This window comes from Bos grunniens, chromosome 5, assembly GCF_055505025.1.
Source record: "Bos grunniens cultivar Pamir isolate PY7600 chromosome 5, Bosgru_T2T1.0, whole genome shotgun sequence".
Classification (NCBI taxonomy): domain Eukaryota; kingdom Metazoa; phylum Chordata; class Mammalia; order Artiodactyla; family Bovidae; genus Bos; species Bos grunniens.
The window spans coordinates 25153181-25176341 of NC_141169.1; the positions used below are offsets into that span (position 1 = coordinate 25153181).

Below are 23161 nucleotides of genomic sequence, written 5' to 3' on the forward strand. Positions count from 1 at the left end.
TTGGACTAGGAAATAAATATGATTGAAACCAAGTCCCCCTAAGACTGACTTACCAAGTTGACGATTAATCTCTTTCCAAAACTTCATTCCCATTCTTGTCCCCTCTGACCTCAATTCTGTGCTAACTGAACACTACTCAACCAGAGTCAGATGACCAAGATTGCTGTTGTTGATAACGGTGTTAAGGTACTAAAACTGTTTGTAAAGATGAGAATTGCTCTTATAGATGTCATCTTCAATGTACAAACTCAGGTTGTTTCTCCAGGGCATGATGAGCTCACAGATCCCTCATGAGCCAAGGCCAGAGAATCATAAACCAAAGACATCCTGACTCTAGAAACCACAGTTAAGAAATATCACAGAAATGTCACAAGATGATGACGACTAGTTTCTTTGTTCTTCTTTAAAAAGATTCTTAACCTCAAAGACCACATTGGAGTGGATCTCTTCCTCCCATACTTGGCGCTCTGCAAAAAATCCTCACTTTGCTGCAGGCTCCCACTGCCAGAATTTGGTTTTCTGCACCACAGGCACGCAAGCCCTTTGCTTGGTCACATGATGATGGTCAGCATGGGAAACCTTCCACAAATACCTCTGACCAGGCTTTCCCTCCTCCCTTTCTGCAGCTGGCCCGCCCTCCACACCTCAGTCAGCCTGCATTGCTCACCATTCCCTACACATGCTGACCTGTCTCATCTCCGTGCTGTTTTTTAGCTGATGGCGTAACCTTTCCTCATGGCGAACAGAAGGGGAAAAAGTGGAAATAGTGACAGATTTTCTTGGCCTCCAGAATCACTGAGGATGGTGACCGCAGCCATGAAATTAAAAGATGCTTGCTCCTTGGAAGGAAAGCTATGACAAACCTAGACAGCATATTAAAAAGCAGAGACATCACTTTGCCAACAAAGGTCTGTATAGTCAAAGCTATGTTTTTTCCAGTAGTCATGTATGGACGTGAGAGTTGGACCATAAAGAAGGCTGAACACCAAAGAACTGATACTTTCGAATGGTGGTGCTGGAGAAGACTCTTGAGAGTCCCTGCATAGCAAGGAGATCAAACCAGTCAATTATAAAGGAAACCAACCTTGAATATTCATTGGAAGGACTGATGCTGAAGCTGAAGCTCCAGTACTTTGGCCACCTAATACAAAGAGCCGACTCATTGGGAAAAACCCTGATGGTGGGAAACAAGACGGGAGGCAAAAAGAGAAGGGGGCGGCAGAGGATGAGATGGTCAGATAGCATCACTGACTCAATGGACATGAGTTTGAGCAAAGTCTGGGAGATGGTGAAGGACAGGGAAGCCTGGCGTGCTACAGTCCATGGGGTTGTAAAGAGTGGGATAAGACTTAGGCACTAAACGAGAACAACAACCCCTCCTCTCTCACAGGAACTCCACCCTTCCAGGCCCAGATCACATGCTCCTCCCCAAAGCAGTCTTCCTCAATTACCAGAAGCAATAATCTTCTGTCTACAACAGTAAGTAAAGTTGGTAATAAGATTAGTGAGCACATACTATGGGACAAGAATCACGTGACACAGTTGATCGTTTTCTTCCTTTAATCCTCACAGTGACCTCCATGAGGACACACCATTACTGTTCCCTTCTGTAGATGAGAAAACCGAAGCTGAGAAATGTTAGATATTTTAAAAGGGCAGTGAGGGCAGTGGGCTGGAGTAGCTTGACTCCAGAGCTCACACGCTCTCCTGCAAGTTGCCTTGTACTGTAATATACACGTGTCCCATCTGCTTTGTGAATTTTGAGGTCGTATATCTTTGGCTATCCCATTATACTAACTCAGGGCCTGGCTCAAAGTGGGTGCTTGAATTTGAGCAATAGTAACTTGGTGCTGTTTTATGCATTTCTAGAGCTATCCCATTATAGTAACTCCGGGCCTGGTTCAAAGGGGTGTTTGACTTTGAGCAAAAGTAACTTCGTGTTGTTTTATGCATTTCTAGATAGATCACTATGCCTGATTTTTCCAGGCATATGATCTCTCTCATTTCATCCAGCAAAAAGGCTTTAGGACAAGTAAAGAATGGCAATTATAATTGGCCATCCAAGGTCAAGAATCCAAGACCCAGGAAGTAGGAGAAATCTGATCCTTAAAACATTCAAGAAGCATCAAAAGGGCCCACAGGACGTGGACACCACTGTTTCCTAATTTTGGTGACCAGATATCTGAGACATGTAAGAACTGCCTTTGTGTGCATCAGATAGATCACTGAGAATGGTGAGTCCTGGGAGGGTCTTTCTTTTCAGGTAAGTTTATTATAAATGTATGCCTGCTGCAGTCAACATTCCTTTAGATTCTCTGTTTTCAGTCTCATGGAGAATGATAAACTCTTGTTGAGAGCATAAGGCAAGGTGGCTCAAACAGCAGGCGGGCTTTCCTGCTAAGCGGACTTGGTCTGAACGTCCTGTGGAGGAGGAAAAAGTTTTCGTTTTCCACGACTCTGTTAGGGTCCCTCTTGCTGCTGTTATTTAGTCCCTTAGGCGTGACCAACTCTTTTGTGACTCTATGGACTACAGCCTCTGTCCATGGGATTTCCCAGGCAAGAATATTGGAGGGGTAGCCATTTCCTTCTCCAGGGGATCTTCCCAACCCAGGGATAGAACCTGTGTTTTCTGCATTGCATAGTCCTTTTTTTTTTTTTTTTTTAAATTAAAGGATAATTGCTTTACAGAATTTTGTGGTTTTCTGTCATACATCAACAAGAATCAGTGCAGGCAGATTCTTTACCAATGAGCCACCAGGGAAGTCCTAGGGTCCCTGACTGGGCCTGAAAAGTAAACTGACAGGAGAAAAGCATACAACTTTATTTAACACAAGATACTTCATATGGAAATGAAGACCCCAGGAAGCAGTTAAGCCTGTGTACTTTTAAGCAAGGTTTGATGGAGAATGCCCAGTGGTGAAGGAATACGACAGGTTAAGGAATATAAAGTAACTGGAGGAGCCTGGTGGGCCGCAGTCCATGGGGTCGCGAAGAGTCGGACATGACTGAGCGACTTCACTTTCGCTTTTCACTTTCATGCATTGGAGAAGGGAATGGCAACCCACTCCAGTGTTCTTGCCTGGAGAATCCCAGGGACGTGGAGCCTGGTGGGCTGCCGTCTATGGGGTTGCACAGAGTCGGACACGACTGAAGCGACTTAGCAGCAGCAGCAGCAATAAACTGAGGGAAACTAGCAAAGCTTGTTTGTTGAGATTCTCTCCGAGTACCTTTGTCTTTGGAGATAAGGATGCTCCTTTGCTCAGGGTGTAGGAAGGACACCTCTTGCAGAAGGGTTTTATGATCTGTGTTGGGAGAAGGGAGAGGAAAGGTCAGAGTGACCTTCCTGCCTGTGTTGTTCATTCAGCTTAAAATATTCAATACACCAAGGGCCATACAGCATAAAATATTCATACACCAAGGGCCCCATTGGGGTAGTATGTCCTGAACCCCTTCACTCCCAATTCTGCCCCATTTTTGTGATGTAAGACTTAACATTTGATCCTGGGTCTGCTTGTCTGATAATCAGCACCTGTTCATCCATAAGATGACTGGAGGACAGAATGCAATAATGCATAGAAAGTGCCGAGTACAGTGTACTCAGAAAGTATTTAATGATTACTATTACTAATATTAGAGGTCTTCCTTGGTGGCTCAGTGGTAAAGAATCCACCTGCCAACTAGGGGATTCGATCTCTGGTCTGAGAAGATCCCCTGGAGAAGGAAATGGCAACCCGTTCCAGTATTCTTGCCTGGAGAACCCCAAAGAGTTTGGCAGGCTACAGTCCATGGGGTCACAAAGAGTCAGACATGACTTAGTGACTGAACAACAACAATTACTAATATTAAATGGCCACTGTTGGAGATCATGGTTTACAGCTCACAGGAACACTTTTTTCATCTGAAAAATTCCTCATTGAAGTTTACTGGTTAGTGCTATTTTTTTCTGGTCTGCAGATCCAACAGTGAATACAGATATCCACACCTCTCAACATAAAGAAGGAGGGGAGGTAAACTGTGGAGGGACCATCTAACAATTAAAGCTGCTTGAAATCTGAGACTGTGAGCACTCCCTCTTTCCTACCCAACAGAAGATGCCTCCTATGGATGTTGCCCTTTGTCCAACCTCAGTTCCCTAAGATCCTACTTCTAAGAGCCTAGCCACTTTCCCTAGCTACTTACAATGATGATTCTTAAACTTCAGAGGCCATAAGAATCATTGAAGGTGTTTAATAAATGCAGATTCCCAGGCCCACTACAAGGGATTATGATTTAATAAAGACCATCCCAGGTGATTTCAATATCAGGGGTTCTGGGTGCCACACTTTGAAAAGCCTGGGCAGTGACTGACACCTTAGAAATACTTAACATGTGTACGTATATTTCCTGCATCAGAAAAAGACCGAAAATCTTCTTTTACTTTTCTAACTCTCTATCTGCATTTTAAAAAACAATGCTCACTTTCAGCCTAATCCTTGGATTCTGCAATAAGGGGTGTGTCTTCTAGTTATAACTTATTAGCTATTGTCTATTATTGTCTATTAGTTATGCTGAGTCATTTTAAAGTCTCCTTTAACTTAATGTTGTTGATGAAACACTGAAAAGTTACCCTGTTGTTCCTTCCCAAAGTTGCAGATTAGTGTATTATTTTAAGACAGGTCAAGATCTTGACATTGATTATAATATATATAATAATTTGTAAGATTATATGTTATAACTTATATAAGTGATATATATATATATATATATATAAAATCAATCAAAGTTCTGGAACAGAGGACATCAGGAGAGAATGCAGTTGCAAATACTAAACCTGCCTCAGAATTGACCGATGAGAGTATTCATTTCTTTCCCTTGACTCCAGTGACTGGGGACAGCACAGTATGAATATTTAAAACCAATAAGACCATAAACTCTAGGGGCAGACTGCATGAATTTCAAATCCAGCTTCTGTACTCACTACTATGTGATTCTAGGCAAGTTATCTAATGGCTCTGTGCCTTAATTTCTTCATCTATGAAATGGGATGTTGGAAGAATAGAGTTGGTTCATAGTATTATTATTATTGGATGCTATTATTGGATGGTCATGTGACCCAAACCAAGCCAAAGACACTCGGTCCCAGAACTTTGGTTGGATATACTTCTCCTAGAGTCACTAAACTGGTAAACATATGAGAACTGCCAGGGGCCACCTGTGGAGAAAGTCTTCCTGAGACTGAGTCTCCCACAGAAGAGAGAGAGCTGAGAGACAGAGCAGTCATTTCTGGGGTTTGTTATTGCTTGAGACCAGAATCTAGTCATGCCTGGACATCTAGGGTAGGACTTGTCAATGACCTGGTCTATTAACTCCCTGTTTTCTCTGTTTGAGTTGGGAGTTGGTGCTTCCCTGATAGCTCAGTTGGTAAAGAACCACCTGCCACGCAGGAGACCGTGGTTTGATTCCTGAGTCAGGAAGATCCGCTAGAGAAGGGATAGGCTAACCGTTCCAGTAGTCTGGGTTTCCCTGGTGGTTCAGCTGGTAAAGAATCCGCCTGCAATGCAGGAGACCTGGGTTCGATCCCTGGGTTGGGAAGATCCCCTGGAGAAGGGAAAGGCTACCCACTCCAGTGTTCTGGCCTGGAGAATTCCATGGACTGTATAGTCCATGGGGTCACAAAGAGTTGGACACGACTGAGCAATTTTCACTTCACTTCATTTCCCATTACTTGCAAAAAAAGAATTTTGACCTGGTTTTATTGAGACATAATTCAGAATACAATTCACTCCATTAAAGCATACAATTCCTTCAGTGGTTTTTAGTACATTTCCAGAGTTGTGCAACCATCACCATGATGTAGGAGTTTTGATCCAAAACTCCTCAGAAATGGCTCAGGAGGCATGAGGTGTGGAAGATGGTGGGGACAGACTTGTGCAAATCTGCTTGCAAAAGCATCACAATTTTGAAACTACCTTTAAAGTTGGAATCATCAACTATTTGATTTGAAAGTGGCTTCCAGCTCAGCACAGCATAATGGAAAAGGAAGTGAACTGGAATTAGAACCCTTAGTTTCTTTATTATTATTATTTGTTAAGGTCTATATTGAATGTGTTACAGTATTGCTTGGGCTACCCTGGTGGCTCAGACAGTAAAGAATCCAAAAGCAATGCGGGGGACCTGGGTTCAATCCCTGGGTTGGGAAGATCCCCTGGAGGAGGGCATGGCAACCCACTCCAGTATTCTTGCCTGGAAAAACCCATGGACAGAGGAGCCTGGCAGGTTACAGTCCATGGGAATCATAAAGAATCAGACACGACTGAACCACTAAGCACAGCACAGTATTGCTTGTTTTCTATTTGGGGGCTTTTTGGGCTCAAGGCATGTGGGATCTTAGCTTCTCAACCAGGAATTAAATCCATACCCCCTGCATTGGTAGGCAAAGTCCCAACCACCAGACCACCAGGAAATTCTCTAGAACTCCCAGTTTCTTTTGAGGGAAATTATAAAATCCCTATGATCCCTTCATCCTCTACACAATTCTATGCTTTTAGTTAAATCCTGTCAGGTTCATGACAAAAATGAAAACCAAAGAGGGTAAGCCAACTGCCCAAAGTCGACAGAGGTATTTACTGTTAGACACATTCATGGACACAGTTCAGTTTTCTCTTGCTAGTTTCAAGTAGTTCTTACTTTTTCTGCAGGATTTCATACTCAAGATCCAGTTCTTATCTCTTGAAATGCTTGGAGGTTAGAAAGTCTTTGAAATACTAATCAAATAGTCATCCATTCATTCTAGAAATACATTGTGATTAACGGTATTCCCCAAATTTATGTTCAATCTCGGTGTGTCTCTCTTCAGATATTATTCTACCTATAGAGGAAAATTAATATACTTTCTTTAAAGCAAAATATGATAGTTAATTGCAAAAATATTCTATAGTATTTAATATGTTAGTTAGATAACAGGCTGGCAAGTTTCTACACATGTTTGTACAATAATCTTGGTTTGCAGAATCAGGAGGTTTCATTACAAAGTCCTGCTGGGGATAGATAAGACTGATGGTTAAGGGAATAACTGCATTCTTCATCTATTAACAACAAAAATAAAAAGATTTGATAACCAAACTGAAAATTTAGAGTAATTTCACTTATAACATCTTGTGAGACTTTAGATGAAAGGCATAAAGAACTCTAGCTGTTATTAATCTCAAATCTGTCTATCTGGGCACAAAAGAACTCTATATGTAGGCTTTTGAAATTTTTGGAAACACACTTCCTGGAAGAACCTGAGAGTCTGGATCTGGCCAACAAAAGGTAATCCAGACTGGGGCAGGATGCATGGTACTTAGCCATATTCAAGGTCAGAGAGGAATTTGCTTTATCTGAGCTATCCTGGGAAAACACAATTAGAACACCCAAGGAAATATCACCAGCAGGGATAGTATTTGTGATCATCATTGTTTTTAGTGCGTGTTTTTCTCCTCTGTGAATCTAGACAAAATTAGTTGAACCCTGTAAAAAGAGTACTTTATTTAAGCTATAAGCAAGAGGTGGTAAAATATTTAAACTGAGTAGTGAGACCTTTGTATGGGCTTCAAGGGGTCAATAGTGAAAAAGAGAGGAACACAGTCCATAAGTCCATCACCCTGCTACAACCACCATGAGGGTGTTAATGTGCGTCTGTTTACTTTTCTCCGAAGCAGTCATTATATACACTTGCAACTGAGAGGAGAAAAAGCTCTATCTAAGATGTCCTGCCAAGTCCTGCCTTTACCGAACTATCCTCTTTCCCAGCACATATATTGTCTTCCTTCAAAACCAACAAGCCCTATCCCATCACCCTTGCTACAGTGATTAATACAAGCCCAGGCTCTCCAGGGATGCAGGCAAGTAAGCATCCCCGACCAGGCTGCTACCCTCATACACGCCAAAGCTCTCCACTCTGTCCTCTGTCCGTAGTCTTCCAGCAGCAAATTGCTCTCTGTCCTCAAACTTCAAACATTTTCTTCACTTCCCCGTTCTAATTGAAACCTGTGGTCACTGCTTCCCCTGCTGTTTTCTCTCGCGTTTTCACTGTGCGAAGCCTGAGTCCACCTCCACAGCTGGCCTCCTCCGTGTCGGTGATCTTCCTTTCTGTCTACATTCCCACCTTTTAAAAGCTGTCATTAGATTCAACGACAGGCGGCTCCTTGCTGCAGTTATCAAGAGAAGGCCACCTCTTACCACTCCCCCCTCATTCCTTTTGGTTTTCCTTTGGCCGTACTGAACGGCTTGTTTGAACCATTCAGTTGGGATTGAACCAGGGCCTTTGGCAGTGAAAGCATCGAGTCCAACCACTGGACTGCCAGGGAATTCCCCATCCGCTCTCATTCCTTAAATATATTAGTCCCTGACTCACTGTTACCTTTGCCAACGTTACTTACTTTATAAAATACTTCCTGATTTCAAAATCCATAGGGGAGCCTCCCAATACTCCTGGCCTCTAAGCTCCTTGACCACTTTCCCATCACATATCTTGTCCTCCACCCTACCGCAGCTTCCCCCATAGTCATGCTCCAGACCATGCCACTGCCAAACCCCACTGCCGCCCTCCTCCATTTCAAGCATCCCACCACCACTTGCTTGACTTCCGGCTGACTCCCTTTAGTTCCCTCACAATCCAAGGAGACCTATGAGGCACTGATCTTACCATCTTTTCACTATTAATAATATCCTGCATTATCTCCACCCAGCTTCTTCGGACAGCTTACCATTCACCTACGTATACCTCCAACTCCTTGCCTCTCCTTCCCATCCTAATATTCACACAGCAAAACCTCTGCCTTGTCTCACTTACTCTGTGCCTGCATCAGTGCAGCTCAACATGGCTGGAGAAAAACATACCCATGTGGCTGTTCTCATCTTAAATCCATGACCAGAAACCAGGATTGCCATCTGATAATCCTGCCATCTGGTCCCTCTGCCCTCCCTCTCTCCTAGACGGTTAATTCATACCCCTCTTTTCTCAAACTTCCAACACCTGCTCCTCCTCCATCCTCACTCTTGGCTCATGATTTTGCTTTCCATGTCTCTTGGAAAAAAAAAAAAAAAAAGGTAGCGATCAGAAGAGAACTCCCACAAGCTCCCCCCCACCGCGTTGACCCACCACGCGCACCTGTGCCCATTCACACCTGCTTTCCCTCCTGTCACAGGTGAGCTGTCTGTGGTCCTGAGGCCAAGCTCCTCTTTCCGCTCTACACCCCAGAACTCCTTCCCTACTCAGGGCATATGGCCAGATTCTCCCCTCTCTTTCCCGCATCATTTTATTTTCTCCCTCGGGGATCCTTTACAAAAGCACACAAACATGCTGTCATTTTTTCATCCTTAAAAAGCCCTCTCTTGACCACATCTCGGTGAAAACTAAGTCAGACCCTGTCCATCCTGCTCAAAGGGTGTCATCCTTGTCACCCTACTTAGAGAAAGGCCAGCATCTACTAAAGACCTCCACAGGTGCTCCACCCACTCCACCCTCTGTGCCTCAGCCCAGCCGGCATTTTCATTCTTCCAAGCACACTCACTGGGCATGCTTTCTCAGGCCTTTGTGCATGCGGTCCCCTCAGATGGAACAATCATTCACGCCTTCACCAGAGGGGCTCTGTTGGCCTCCCAGCGTAAAGCTGCAATGCAACCATATCCCCAATGTGCCCTGTCTCTTCACTGCTTTATTTTCCTTCTTTGCATGTATCGATTTCTAACATATAGTGTGCCTACTTGTTGGGTTTGTTGACTGTTTCCTCCAGTCAATATTCACAGAGCTGGAATATAAACTCTGCAAGAGCAAGACATTTTTTTTGGTTTACTTTGCTACTGCCAATGGTTCCTCAGCATTGCAGGGCCTGGCTCACAGCAGGTGTTCAACAACCATCAGTTGGCTGAATGAATGAATGAATGGTTAAAATTAAAGATGTAAGAGTCATATTTTATCATTTTAAAGTTTTCATAATCATGTTTATTTACGGTTCTTCTATAGCCTCTGCATTAGAGTTCTCTGAATCAAACATAAGGACCTTCATTTTATCATGTTCTCCTGTAAACCTGTCCCTGCCTTTCAAACAGAATTTGATTTTAGAATGAGAAAAGTCAAAATTCTGGAGCACCTTCAGTAATTCTTTTCCTGCTTTCATTTCAGTTTATACTGAGTTTGGTTTGAAAGGAGGTGGCTTTTGTGTCTGTCTTGGGGAGCAGAGAAAATCTTGGGAGGACTTGAGAAAATATCTGGGAGGAGAAAGCATCAATCAGAGCTTAGAAAGAAACTCATTCAGAGGGTAAGGGGGAAAAATACTGACGCTGGAAACAAACGGTAGAATCAGTCATATCACTTGAGAATATGGTTCTCTGGGTCCGAAGAACACTGTGGCCCAAAGCTGCTTCCAAGATCAAAGGAAAAGTGGAATTCCACAGCAGAAATAAAGATTTTAGCCAGGATTAAAAGTACAAATAAAAACAAAACCACAACAGGGTTTGAAGGTGGTGCCAGCAGTAAAGAATCTGCCTGCAATGCAGGAGACCCCCCAGTTGGATCCCTGGGTGGGGGGGGGAGATCTTGCCCACTCCAGTATTCTTGCCTGGGAGAATCCCATGAACAGAAGAGCCTGGCAGGCTACAGTCCATAGGGTCGCAGAGAGTCAAACTCAAGCGACTATTAGTACTTAACACACACAAAAGTACAAATAAAACCCCAACAGGGGGACAGCGAGCCCAGGAGCTGGAAAGACCTCAAAGTGAATCTGGCTCCCCGACTTCCCAGCGCTGGGAGGGAGTTCCAAGGCGGTGGGGGTTGGGGGGGGAGTGGGAAGGGCTGGACGGATTTTGGCTCCTCCCCCACCCCAACCCCCACTGAGTCCCCAGAGCCCAGCACCGGGTAAGAGGCTTGGATACTGAACAAATGACATTTGGGGCGAACAAATGCCGAACTCAGGGGAAAGTGAAAGTGAAGTCGCTCTGTCCTTTCAACTCTTTGGGACCCCATGGGGTGTAGCCTACCAGGCTCCTCCCTCCATGGGATTCTCCAGGCAAGAGTACTGGAGTGTGGTGCCATTTTCCTTCTCCAGGGGATCTTCCCGATCCAGGGATCGAACCTAGGTCTCCCGCATTCCAGGCAGACGCTTTAACCTCTGAGCCACCAGGTCTCCCACATTCCAGGCAGACGCTTTAACCTCTGAGCCACCAGGGACTCCGTGCAAGGACCTTCTCAATTCAAGCTGCCTCTACAGGTGAGCCAGACTTCACAGAATTTGCTTGGTTTTCCCCGTCACTTTACTGCCCCTCTCACGGTCTGCTTAACCCACTCTCAGAATAATCTTCTCATTTGTTGTTTGTTTGTGTCTCCGCTCCACAATGGAACCGGCGTCAACGACGTCAGTCCCTCAGCTACCAAACATTAATTTCCATTTAAAAACAAAGTGTTTTAGCAGAGAACTGGGGATGCGGGAGGCACGGTGCAGAGTCTGGGCTCCACTTATTAGTCCAGGCTGACAGATTTTTCATCAGGTTCTTGTTTTTCTCCTCTGCAGGAAAGCTTATTTCCATAGAAGGATATCCCCTCTTTGTGTTCATTCTTCATTCACAGTTTTAGTGTTTACTTTTGCTTTTTGTCTTTGCACAGTCCTTGCAGTTTCAAGAATCTGAAGAGACTCTGGATGGGAACGCCTTACCCTTCCCTGAAAATATCTCCGGTGCCTGCCGGTAGGAGCTGACACATTCCCCTGGTATTCCTTTCCCATCTCTGTAAGGCAAAAGGGTGCTAGTAAATCATGTGGACACGCCTCAGATAAGCTGGTATTTGTGTGGGGGATATTTTTCAAGCCTGGGGCCAAGACTGTGCAACAATAAGTTCATTTCAACGGAGTTCTGGAGAGAGGGTTCCAGATGCAGTCTGGACTACATAACCATTGACCTGTTCAGAAGTCCAGCAAAGCTGAGGAGGAGGAAGGCTTCAAAGCCCACTGCTCAGAGAACAGCTGTGCCCGCTGAAGCAAGAGGCTGCTCTCCCCAACAGTTGGGGTGCGGCGAGGGGGTCGGGGAGGTGAGAATTGCTTGGTAAACACTGGAGCAGAAGAAATGATAGCTGGGGACACCCCCAGCAGAATAAATCTCATGAATGACGGCAAAGGCCTTTTCTTGTTTTGTTCACAATGTCTCCAGCATCTACCTATGTGTACAAGTTATAATTACTGTTCAGTAAATATTTATGGGATGCATGAATGAAGGAGGCAGAAAGCCTGGGCACCACAAAAGTCCTTTTGAATAAAAAGGGGAGTTTTGGAAGGGGTTAGATCTGCTCTTGTCATGTTAAGTTTTTCTAGGAGATGTTTATAATTCTACTGAAACCCCAGGTTGCTGTGGCCTGAAGGATAAAATGAGTCACTAAAGTTTTTTTTTCTGCTATATATGACAAACCAAAAAAGGGGGGGGGGGCTTCAATCAAAAATTATGGGGCCTAGTGTGAGCAAATATAGTTGTGAGCCAAATATAGGTGTGAGCCAAATATAGCCAAATATAGGAGATGAAAAACTAAGATAAAGACTCCTGGACACAGAGCTATATCTGTGTGCTGTTATGTATGTGTATACAGAAATATACAGTTACTATTTATTAGCACTTGCCTCATTCCAGACACCATTTAATTCATCTAATACCAATAAGATGTTGTAGCACTGTTATTTCCATTTGGTAGATACAGAAATTGAGGCCAAGAAGTTTTTAAAAAGGCTAAATATAAAGCAACCTTGACAATAAAGTGCTTCTTCCTTTCCCCAATGAAAAAATTACCCTCTTTCAAAGATTCTTGGCTAACTGAAGAAAGCTTTTAAAAATGATAGTGCACAATTTCTGATATGCACTGTTCAAAATAAGGAACCACCAAAGTCACTGACTTAATTCTTCCTTTGGCCAGAAGAAGAAAAGACAGAAATAAATTTTCGAGGATCTCTTTCTTGAAAGAACTTTATGTAATCTTGTGTTAGTCGCTCAGTCATGTCCAATTCTTTGTGACCCCATGGACTGTAGCCCACCAGGCACCTCTGTCCATGGCATTTTCCCAGCAAGAATACTGGAGGGGGTTGCCATTTCCTTTTCCAGGGGATCTTCCCGACTCAGGGATCCAACCCAGGTCTCCCACACTGCAGGCAGATTCTTTACCATCTGAGCCACCACAGTTCCTAATTTGAATAATGTTATACCATGACAATTAATTGGCAGGTAATGTTATTTCCATTGGAGATACTAAATTTTAGACAATCTGGGTGTTTCCCAGTGGGTTTCTTAGAGACAACTCTAAAAAGACATTTCATGGTTACTAAAAACAGAGTAGGATTTTATTATGGGATGTTTTCAGCCTTCAACTTTATTCAACAGCTTTCTCTTCCACACAGCCTTACCGTTTAGCTCCCAGTCTCTGTACTTACATTAACACCCTCTCTTACACGCTTAGGGTTTTTTTAACCAGCAATTGCTGAAAAGGAAAACTGCTATTTCAGGCCACAGACAAGATTTCATTTGCTGAGTCTAAGTCAGAAGAATAGAAAGTAAATTGAAGGCCAAACCAAAGAATATGAGAATAAATAGACTTTAGGAATAAACATAAAATTTACAGTATGTTTCTTCCAGGGAGGTGAATAATACATAATCAATATCTATTATATTTTCATCTATCAATTTGATTCAATGTATACATTGCAAAAAGGTCTGGTAGGTCTTCATAGAACTCTTCAACTTCAGCTTCTTCAGTGTTACTGGTTGGGGCATAGACTTGGATTACTGTGATATTGAATGGTTCGCCTTGGAAACGAACAGAAATCATTCTGTTGTTTTTGAGATTGCATCCAAGTACTGCATTTCGGACTCTTTTGTTGACCATGATGGCTACTCCATTTTTTCTAAGGGATTCCTGCCCGCAGTAGTAGATATGATGGTCATCTGAGTTAAATTCACCCATTCCAGTCCATTTTAGTTCGCTGATTCGTAGAATGTCGACTTTCACTCTTGCCATCGCCTGTTTGACCACTTCCTTTTCATTATAGGGGACTGGAATGCAAAAGTAGAAAGTCAAGAAACACCTGAAGTAACAGGCAAATTTGGCCTTGGAATATGGAATGAAGCATGGCAAAGACTGATAGAGTTTTGCCAAGAAAATGCACTGGTCATAGCAAACACCCTCTTCCAACAACACAAGAGAAGACTCTACACATGGACATCACCAGATGGCCAACACCGAAATCAGATTGATTATATTCTTTGCAGCCAAAGATGGAGAAGCTCTATACAGTCAACAAAAACAAGACCGGGAGCTGACTGTGGTCCAGATCATGAACGCCTTATTGCCAAATTCAGAATTAAATTGAAGAAAGTAGAGAAAACCACTAGACCATTCAGGTATGACCTAAATCAAATCCCTTATGATTATACAGTGGAAGTGAGAAATAGATTTAAGGGACTAGATCTGATAGACAGAGTGCTTGATGAACTATGGACGGAGGTTCGTGACATTGTACAAGAGACAGGGATCAAGACCATCCCCATGGAAAAGAAATGCAAAAAAGCAAAATGGCTGTCTGAGGAGGCCTTACATATAGCTGTGAAAAGAAGAGAAGTGAAAAGCAAAGGAGAAAAGGAAATATACAAGCATCTGAATGCAGAGTTCCAAAGAATAGCAAGAAGAGATAAGAAAGCCTTCCTCAGCGATCAATGCAAAGAAATAGAGGAAAACAACAGAATGGGAAAGACTAGAGATCTCTTCAAGAAAATTAGAGATACCAAGGGAACATTTCATGCAAAGATGGGCTTGATAGAGGACAGAAATGGTATGGCCCTAACAGAAACAGAAGATATTAAGAAGAGGCGGCAAGAATACACAGAAGAACTGTACAAAAAAGATCTTCATGACCCAGATAATCATGATGGTGTGATCACTCACCTAGAGCCAGACATCTTGGAATGTGAAGTCAAGTGGGCCTTAGAAAGCATCACTATGAACAAAGCTAGTGGAGGTGATGGAATTCCAGTGGAGCTATTTCAAATCCTGAAAGATGATGCTGTGAAAGTGCTCTACTCAATATGCCAGCAAATTTGGAAAACTCAGCAGTGGCTACAGGACTGGAAAAGGTCAGTTTTCATTCCAATCCCAAAGAAAGGCAATGCCAAAGAATGCTGAAACTACTACACAATTGCACTCATCTCACACGCTAGTAAAGTAATGCTCAAAATTCTCCAAAACAGGCTTCAGCAATATGTTAACCATGAACTTCCAGATGTTCAAGCTGGTTTTAGTAAAGGCAGAGGAACCAGAGATCAAATTGCCAACATCCGCTGGATCATGGAAAAAGCAAGAGAGTTCCAGAAAAACATCTATTTCTGCTTTATTGACTATGCCAAAGCCTTTGACTGTATGGATCACAATAAACTGTGGAAAATTCTGAAAGAGATGGGAATACCAGACCACCTGACCTGCCTCTTGAGAAATCTGTATGCAGGTCAGGAAGCAACAGTTAGAACTGGACATGGAACAACAGACTGGTTCCAAATAGGAAAAGGAGTACGTCAAGGCTGTATATAATCACCTTGCTTATTTAACTTATATGCAGAGTACATCATGAGAAACGCTAGGCTGGAAGAAGTACAAGCTGGAATCAAGATTGCCAGGAGAAATATCAATAACCTCAGATATACAGATGACACCACCCTTATGTGAAGAGGAACTCAAAAGCCTCTTGATGAAAGTGAAAGAGGAGAGGGAAAAAGTTGGCTTAAAGCTCAACATTCAGAAAACAAAGATCATGGCATCTGGTCCCATCACTTCATGGGAAATAGATGGGGAAACAGTGGAAACAGTGTCAGACTTTATTTTGGGGGGCTCCAAAATCACTGCAGATGGTGACTGCAGCCATGAAATTAAAAGACGCTTACTCCTTGGAAGAAAAGTTATGACCATCCTAGATAGCATATTGAAAAGCAGAGACATTACTTTGCCAACAAAGGTCCGTCTAGTCAAGGCTATGGTTTTTCCAGTGGTCATGTATGGATGTGAGGTATGGATATGAGAGCTGGACTGTGAAGAAAGCTGAGCACTGAAGAATTGATGCTTTTGAACTGTGGTGTTGGAGAAGACTCTTGAGAGTCCCTTGGACTGCAAGGAGATCCAACCAGTCCATCCTAAAGGAGATCCATCCTGGGATTTCTTTGGAGGGAATGATGCTAAAGCTGAAACTCCGGTACTTTGGCCACCTCATGCGAAGAGTTGACTCATTGGAAAAGACTCTGATGCTGGGAGGGACTGGGGGCAGGAGGAGAAGGGGACGACAGAGGATGAGATGGCTGGATGGCATCACTGAGTTGATGGATGTGAGTCTGAGTGAACTCCGGGAGTTGGTGATGCACAGGGAGGCCTGGCGTGCTGCGATTCATGGGGTTGCAAAGAGTCGGACACAACTGAGTGACTGAACTGAACTGAACTGATACATTGCAAATGTCTTCATCATCACTACAGCTACTTTTTGAGTCAACTAACACAGTTTCCTGTAGTCTTTACTGTGTCTGTCTGGTTTTCTTAGTAGAAACACACATGACTATAAATATAGGCCCTTTCCCCACCATGTTGTTCAAATAGCTGCACATTATTACAAAGTATATTTACCAATATGCTCTGGAAACACTGGATTGTTTCCAAATGCTCAATATTACAAAGGGCACTGAAACAAACATCCTTATGGATAAACACGTACATCTGTTCTTAATGATGTCTATAGGATTTTACTAAGTCATAAAGCCAAGCAGGACCCCATGGGATCTTCCTGGGGACAGGCCTCTCATCGCGCCTCCCCATGTCCCTAGCCTCTTCCCTGTAAAAAAAACCTTTAGCCTCCTAGGCTCAGAAAAGTTACAGAATCAGAATAAACCAAAGGAAATCAAACAAGACAAAATTATGATAGTTTAACTAAAAAACAAAATCAAGGATCTTTAGTTCCTCCTTAAGGGCTATAGATAATATCTTGAGCCATATCTTTGAGTTGTTTTATAGATACTAAAACCCCGGCCAGGTGAAAGAAGTTAACTGCATGCTGACCAACAGCATGCAGATCCCAGATTGATTAAAATCAGAAAAGCTGATGATCGATATTTCCAAAACATCACCCTGTTACCTCACTATTAACCACTATTGTGGTTAGAGAACTGAACACAATCTGATCATCCATCTCACGAGCCTCCCTCTCACACTGTCTTAAAAAACCCTTTCCGGAAAGCCACTGGAGTGTTTAGCTCTTTTGAGCATGAACTTCCCAAGAATACCTCCCCATCCCCCCCTGGAACAAGAGATTTTCTTTTTTTAATCACCATCAGTTAACTTTACCTGTCTCTGAACTTCATACAGGGCTTCCCAGGTGGCTCAGTGGTAAAGAATTTGTCTGCCAGGGCAGGGGGCTCAGGTTTAATCCCTGGGTCAGGAAGATCCCCTGGAGGAGGAACTGGCAACCCATTCCAGTGTTCTTGCCAGGAAAAATCCCATGGACAGAGGAGCCTGGCAGGCTGCAGTCCCTGGGGTCAGAAAGAGTGGGACGTGACTGAGTGACTGAGCGTGAACTTCATACAGGTACTCCTTTCGTGCCTGGCTTCTTTTGCCCAACATAATACCTTTGAGATGCAGTCATGCTTTTGCATGCGTCATTGGATCATTTTTAAAATTAGCTCATCATTTTCATTGCTATGAAATATTTTACTACATGAAAGTGCCACAATTCGTCTATCCATTTCCCTGTTGATGTCCATTTGGGTGGCTAGCTTGGAGCTATTAGAAATAAGGCTGGTATAACACCATTGTTCATGTCTTTTGGTGATGAAGGAGGGCAGAACAGGCCACCCCAAAATGTGCCACTTCGCCATGTGGGTCATTTTGAGCTGAAGGCAAACAAGATCCAGCAACAGGAAAAGTTTTTCCTTCTCCCCTAACTGCCTAAAAGTAGGAAGGGGGACTGTACTAAGAACACAGTCGTTACCAACTTCTTCATTAGACTTAATCTGCAATGCAGGACAAACGTTTGTTTACCAAATGCTTGCCTTTCTTTCTTACAGTTCTGTGTGGGTTCCTCTCCTCTGAAGCTCCAGATTCCTGTCCCTTTCCTTATCTCAGGATAGGGTACAAGCCTAACTGCATGGCTGCCTTTGATTCTCATATCTTGTGGATTCCTGTATGTAATTAGATTCATTTTTCTCCCATTCATTTGTCTTTTTATTATGGGGAGTCTCAGCTAAGAACCCAGAAAATTATTTTTCCCTTCCCTCCCAGTGAACACATGCAGTCATTTTTCATATATGTTTATTTAGGAGTGGAGCTGCTGTTCAATGGCTAGGTATAGGCATGACTTTAGTGGAAACTGCTGATTTTTCAAACTGACTGAACCAATTTACATTCCCACAAGTAATATGAGATTAGTTCCAGTTATTCCACACAGTTACCAATATGCTGTCTAAACTTGAAGATACTTGATAGATACGACATGACAGAGTCTTACACATTCCATTTATATTACAAAAATTTATTCTGGATTTTCACCATTGGAACATAGAGTACAATAACAAAGGAGGGTTTAGACATTTGTTTCAAGTGGTTGATTCTTGGTAGAAACTGTCTGTACTATTACAATCATTATTATCCTGGTCAACATGCCTGAGACCTTCTAACACACACAAAGGTCAGAGAAAAACCCCTATAACCTTTCAAGTCAAGCTGCTAACCTCCCAAATGAACCTCTAAGACATGATAGTCCATAATCAGCCACATAATTAACAAACTGAAGTCAAGGGCACTTTTATCTCCAATCAAAATGAAAAAGATTTATGTCTAATTACTAATGCATCTGATGCTCATCATAATAAAACTTATCTCCATGAGAAATCTCACAAAATGAACTGACTTTGACTAGTTGAAGCCTCACTCATCTCTGAGAAGAGTATTTTACTATGTCCAGCTTATGAAACAGTGAACTGAGACTTTGAAGAGTTCTGGCTGAGATGGTGAACAGGCTTCACAGGCTCTGTGGATATACCAGTCCAATTCTTTGTCCTCCAATTAAATCATGGCCACAGACTCTCCTACGTGTGCACTTATAAAAAGTAACTTGTGACTGTCGACCTGGTGGCTCTACCTGTTACACAGCTGGAGCCATGAACGTTGTACCTATTACACAGTTGGAGCCAAGAACGTTGGAACCCGCAGAAATACCAAGCAGTGTGAGAAGCTGAGTCTGCAATCCTCCTCCCCATTTCCCAGTCACACCAGGGATGGGACTGGTGTTGAGGGTCTTCCAGCTGCCCCTCAAGGATCTACTGTACCTTTCCTGGGAGCTCAGCCCACACAGGCTGCAGCAAGAACCTCCAGGCAGGTTCACCGTGGGGCAACACTGGCAGGAAGCGGAAAAGAAGAGGGAGGCTGGGAGAGTCATTACAGCAGTCTCCTTCTCTGCGGCTCCCTGCAAGCTGGCTGCATCTTTTGACCAGAAGGCATAGCTCTGGCCAGGCAGCTCCCTGCGTACGGTCTCTGTCCTCGGTTCTGGCGACCACTCCCTTCCTCTTCAGCTCTAGGGCAGCAATCAGCCTGAAGTAGCCCTGCACATGTCCTGCGTTTTCTCTCCACCTTTATAAGGACTTTCTTTATTAATTCTCTTCAAATTATGTCCTATTTGGACTCTAGCTAATACTATAGTCTTGTCAAAGACCCAACCTAAAGCCCTCACAGTAAATGAAAAAGAAAGACACTATTAGACATATCCTAAGGGAATATGTAACCTTAGGAGGCCTGGAGGAAGAACAAGAATGAATGGGCTTTACCAATCCACCTATAAACACACCGCCTACAGGGCTGGTGGTTCCCTCAACATGCAGTGAGCACCTGGGATGCAGCAGGTCTGGTGCAGGGACTTTCACACACTCTGTCATCATGTGCTGTGTAGCTTTGAGCAGACTTGTAACCCCTCGGCACCCCAGTTTTTCATCTGTAAAATGAGAACAATTATAGGACCCACCTTGTAGGGTTATTGAGAGAACTAAACGAGATAATACTGTCAAGTGGCCAACAGGACAGAATACATGTTCAATAAATGTTACTATTAATAATAATGATTTTGAGGAGACAATAGTTATGAAGACGAGTAAGCAACTCTTAAAACAATCTTCCAAGGTAGGTATTTCCCTCGTTTTAAGAGTAAACTCGGGCCTCGTGAGCTACACCACAAAGAAGAGGCAGAAGAGAGATTCATCTGGGGCTGCTTCTCGTGGATAGAAAAGCCCACACTGATCTGTTGACTGTGCTTTCTATGTAAGAATGAATTCTTTAATGAGTCCAAAAGACAACTAACCTGTTAGTCAACTAAAATAGAAATACCTTTATCCCTCGGATTGGTTCCAGGAGCTCTGTATAGACCAAAATCCAAGGATGTTCAAGTCCCTTATAGAAAATGGCTTAGTACCATCGGCCCCCCTTATTCACAGATGGAAGCCCAAGAATACTGAGGGGCCAACTGTATATTTATTGGAAAAAAATATGCATCTAAGTGGACTTCTGCAGTTTAAATCAAGGGTCAACTGTACATACATGTATACACGACACATACTGAAAACTAAAATAAAAACTATTATTTTTTAAATCAAGTACCCTGATTTTTTTTGTCTTTAATTATGAATAAAATATCTTACACCTACTGAATTCACTTGTGCAAAAAGAATAGGTTGATGCCTTCTCAAAGTGTTCTGTGAATAGCTATGGCACCAGAAGTCTTAGACCTTCATCTGAAGATAAAGGTTTCCTTAGGGAGCTATAGGGAATCTACAATTTCACAACCGCATAAAGTTGGAAAAAACACTTTTGTAAAAGTGATGACATTCTTTAAAATTGATCAGCATCATGTCATTGTTCATACAACATTTAATTAATCCTAAAGAAGTATTACTGCAGATGGTGATTGCAGCCATGAAATTAAAAGACGCTTACTCCTTGGAAAGAAAGTTATGACCAACCTAGATAGCATATTCAAAAGCAGAGACATTACTTTGCCAACAAAGGTCCATCTAGTCAAGGCTATGGTTTTTCCAGTGGTCATGTATGGATGTGAGAGTTGGACTGTGAAGAAGGCTGAGCACCAAAGAATTGATGCTTTTGAAGTGTGGTGTTGGAGAAGACTCTTGAGAGTCCCTTGGACTGCAAGGAGATCCAACCAGTCCATTCTGAAGGAGATCAGCCCTGGGATTTCTTTGGAAGGACTGATGCTAAAGCTGAAACTCCAATACTTTGGCTACCTCATGCAAAGAATTGACTCATTGGAAAAGACTCTGATGCTGGGAGGGATTGGGGGCAGGAGGAGAAGAGGATGACAGGATGAGATGGCTGGATGGCATCACCGACTCAATGGACATGAGTTTGAGTGAACTCTGGGAGTTGGTGATGGACAGGGAGGCCTGGCATGCTGCAGTTCATGGGGTCGCAAAGAGTTGGACACGACTGAGCGACTGAACTGAACTGAACTGAAAGAAGTATTAGGGCTTCCCAGGTAGCTCAGCTGGTAAAGAATCTGCCAGCAATGCAATAGACCCCAGTTCGATTCCTGGGTTGGGAAATTCCCCTGGAGAAGGGATAGGCTACCCACTCCAGTATTCTTGGGCTTCTCTGGTGGCTCAGATGGTAAAGAATCTGCCTGCAGTGCGGGAGACCAGGGTTCGATCGCTGGGTTGGGAAGATCCCTTGGAGAAGGGCATGGCAGCCCAGTCCAGTATTCTTGCTGCAGAATCCCCATGGACAGAGGAGCCTGGTGGGCTATAGTCCATGGGGTTGCAAAGAGTCAGACATGACTGAGCAAATAAGCACAGCACAAAGAAGTATTATTACCTTCATGTTTCAAAAATCATATACAATATATATTAAGGATCTTAAAATCTTCTGTCATTTCATAGATGCCTTCTTTCTACATCTGTTGAAAGTGAAGTGAAAGTGTTAGTGACTCAGTCATGTCTGACTCTTTGTGAACCCATGGACAGAGGAGCCTGGTGGCCTAAACCCATGGACTACAGCCTGCCAGGCTCCTCTGTCCATGGAATTTTCCAGGCAAGAACACTGGCATGGACAGCCATTCCCTTGTCCAAGGGACCTTCCTAATTGAAGGATCAACCCTGGGTCTCCTGCGTTGCCAACAGATTCTTTATCATCTGAGCCACGAGGGAAACATCCTACATCTGTTTAAGGCCAATAATAAAACACTTACGAATCTTCTGTTATCCTCCTCTAAGTCAAAATTAATTAAAATTTTTAAGAAAGAAGAGAAATTAATTTGAATCCTGTTGACACTAAATCTGTATCTATTCCACCATCACCACATCACACTCCCCTCTGTACCCCCCACTCCCACCCCACGTTGCCACAATTCACAGTCTACATAAAGGATAACACAGATGTGGCCCATTGCTCTCACATTCTTCTCCCCAAATGAGTCATGGAAGAGGGTCCTCCTTCTAGCCAGTCCCCAGAAATTCTCCTAACATGCTATCCCAAGCAGCCACTAACAGTCATCAGATTTGACTTGTGACACAAACCTCATCTGCTTTCTCTGAAGGAAAACATCAATTCAGATGAACAGGGCAATATCAGATTCAACAAAGAATATTGGCTCCGTAGAATAGGAACTTTGCTATGTTCACTCCAGTTATCTCCAGGGCCTAGAACAATGCTTGGTTCATAGGAAAGAAAGAAAGAAAGTGAAGTCACTCAGTTGTATCCAACTCTTTGTGACCCCATAGCCTACCAGGCTCCCCCGTCCCTGGGATTCTCCAGGCAAGGACACTGGAGTGGGTTGCCATTTCCTTCTCCAATGCATGAAAGTGAAAAGTGAAGTCGCTCAGTTGTGTCCGACTCTTAGTGACCCCATGGACTGCAGCCCACCAGGCTCCTCTGTCCATGGGATTTTCCAGGCAAGAGTACTGGAGTGGGGAGAGGAAAAAGACATATATACAGATTTGGTCTTAAAAGTTCCCCAGATATAAAAGTTTAGAAAGTGAAAAGCAAGTCATTTCCTCTCCCACCTACCCCTACCTCCCACCCTCTTCCTTCAACTCCTCCCCCACCCAAAGGACGAGGGAGGTCTGCAAACTATGGCCCAAGGGTCAAACCAGC

At 43.3% G+C, this 23161-nt stretch overlaps 2 protein-coding genes across 12 annotated transcripts in view; one reads left to right on the forward strand and one right to left on the reverse strand.

Annotated features, from left to right (window-relative positions):
- TMCC3 (transmembrane and coiled-coil domain family 3) overlaps nucleotides 1–23161 on the reverse strand; it is a 288800-nt gene that overhangs the window by 103297 nt on the left and 162342 nt on the right. The gene's annotated exons all lie outside the window — the stretch shown is intronic.
- On the forward strand, nucleotides 10848–17245 carry LOC147371426 (uncharacterized). Its single transcript, XM_086399083.1, is given in 3 exon segments — nucleotides 10848–11228; nucleotides 11621–11700; nucleotides 14037–17245. Coding segments are annotated over 2 exon segments (1578 nt in total). The 5' UTR covers nucleotides 10848–11228; nucleotides 11621–11654; the 3' UTR covers nucleotides 15569–17245.